At 39.4% G+C, this 1,266-nt stretch overlaps 1 protein-coding gene across 1 annotated transcript in view; it reads left to right on the top strand.

The window, feature by feature from the left end:
* CATSPERD (catsper channel auxiliary subunit delta) overlaps nt 1-1,266 on the top strand; it is a 69,575-nt gene that overhangs the window by 11,056 nt on the left and 57,253 nt on the right. The window contains exon 4 of the mRNA XM_011943621.1: nt 866-938. Within this exon, the coding sequence (XP_011799011.1) occupies nt 866-938 (73 nt within the window). The remainder of the gene's footprint in view (nt 1-865; nt 939-1,266) is intronic.

A 1,266-nucleotide genomic window follows, 5' to 3' on the forward strand; every position in this document is an offset into this window, starting at 1 on the left:
AAATACCATTCATGATGGCAACAAAGACTTTAAAAGGAATAGGAATTAACTCAGTAATTCTTTTTCTTTTTTTCTTTTTCTTTTTTTTTTTTTTTGAGACAAGGTTTTGCTCTTGTCGCCCAGGCCGGAGTGCAGTGGCATGATCTTGGCTCACTGCAACCCCTGCCTCCCGGGTTCAAGCAATTCTTCTGCCTCAGCCTCCTGAGTAGCTGGGATTACAGGTGTGCGCCACCACACCTGGCTAATTTTCGTATGTGTTTTTAGTAGAGATAGGGTTTCAACATGTTGGCCAGGCTGGTCTCGAACTCCTCTAACCTCAGATGATCTGCCTGCCTTGGCTTCCAAAGTGCTAGGATTACAGGCATGAGCCACCGCACCTGGCCAACTCAGTAATTCTTATCTGTTGAAAACCATAAAATTTATTGGGAAGTTGGGGGAGGAGATCTGGATAATGAAATGATATACCATGTTCATGGATGGCCTTTTCCTATTTAAAAGTTTCCTATACGAAGGAACAAATGGTTTCTTTCTTATATACACATTCCTGATCTAAAACTATTTACTTTAGTGGAATTAGAGCCACATAAATTACAAAACCGAAGTCCATCCTGTCACTCAATGTACATTTTATGTAGTTTTATGTTTTACGTGTTCACACATTTAAACTATTATTTCTATTATTTCTGGAAGTCAAATACCTGGACAACAGAGGTTTATTTATGCAAAATAAGTAAATTATATCTAAATGACTCCTGGTTACAATACAAATTTTGTTTGAGTGGAAACATTACACAGTACTTCTATCGTCTTTTTTCTTTCCTTGTGTGACATTATCCTAATTTAACTCATTCATTGTTTATTTCAGAAAACAAGTTTTTTTCACAACAGATAACTTTGAGACTAGTCTCCTTCCATTTACCATCCCTACATCAATGCAGGTAATTATTTTACAGAACGATCTGAAGGATGCTAGTATAAGTAATACTCAGGGGAAAATACAGATCAGAAATATCAGAGTGGTCTGTTCTTGTTAGTTTAGAGGTTTATTTTACAATGTTCCTCTTAAAGACATTAAGGGCGATTTCTAAGCCTAAAGAGGGCTGGTTGCCGGGTGCGGTGGCTCACGCCTGTAATCCCAGCACTTTGGGAGGCCGAGGCAGGTGGATCACCTGAGGTCGGGAGTTCAAGACCAGCCTGACCAACATGGAGAAACCCCGTCTCTACTAAAAATACAAAATTAGCCGGGTGGTGGCACATGCCTGTAAT

The sequence above is a fragment of the Colobus angolensis genome, unplaced genomic scaffold (genome assembly GCF_000951035.1).
Source record: "Colobus angolensis palliatus isolate OR3802 unplaced genomic scaffold, Cang.pa_1.0 Scaffold22, whole genome shotgun sequence".
Lineage (NCBI taxonomy): Eukaryota > Metazoa > Chordata > Mammalia > Primates > Cercopithecidae > Colobus > Colobus angolensis.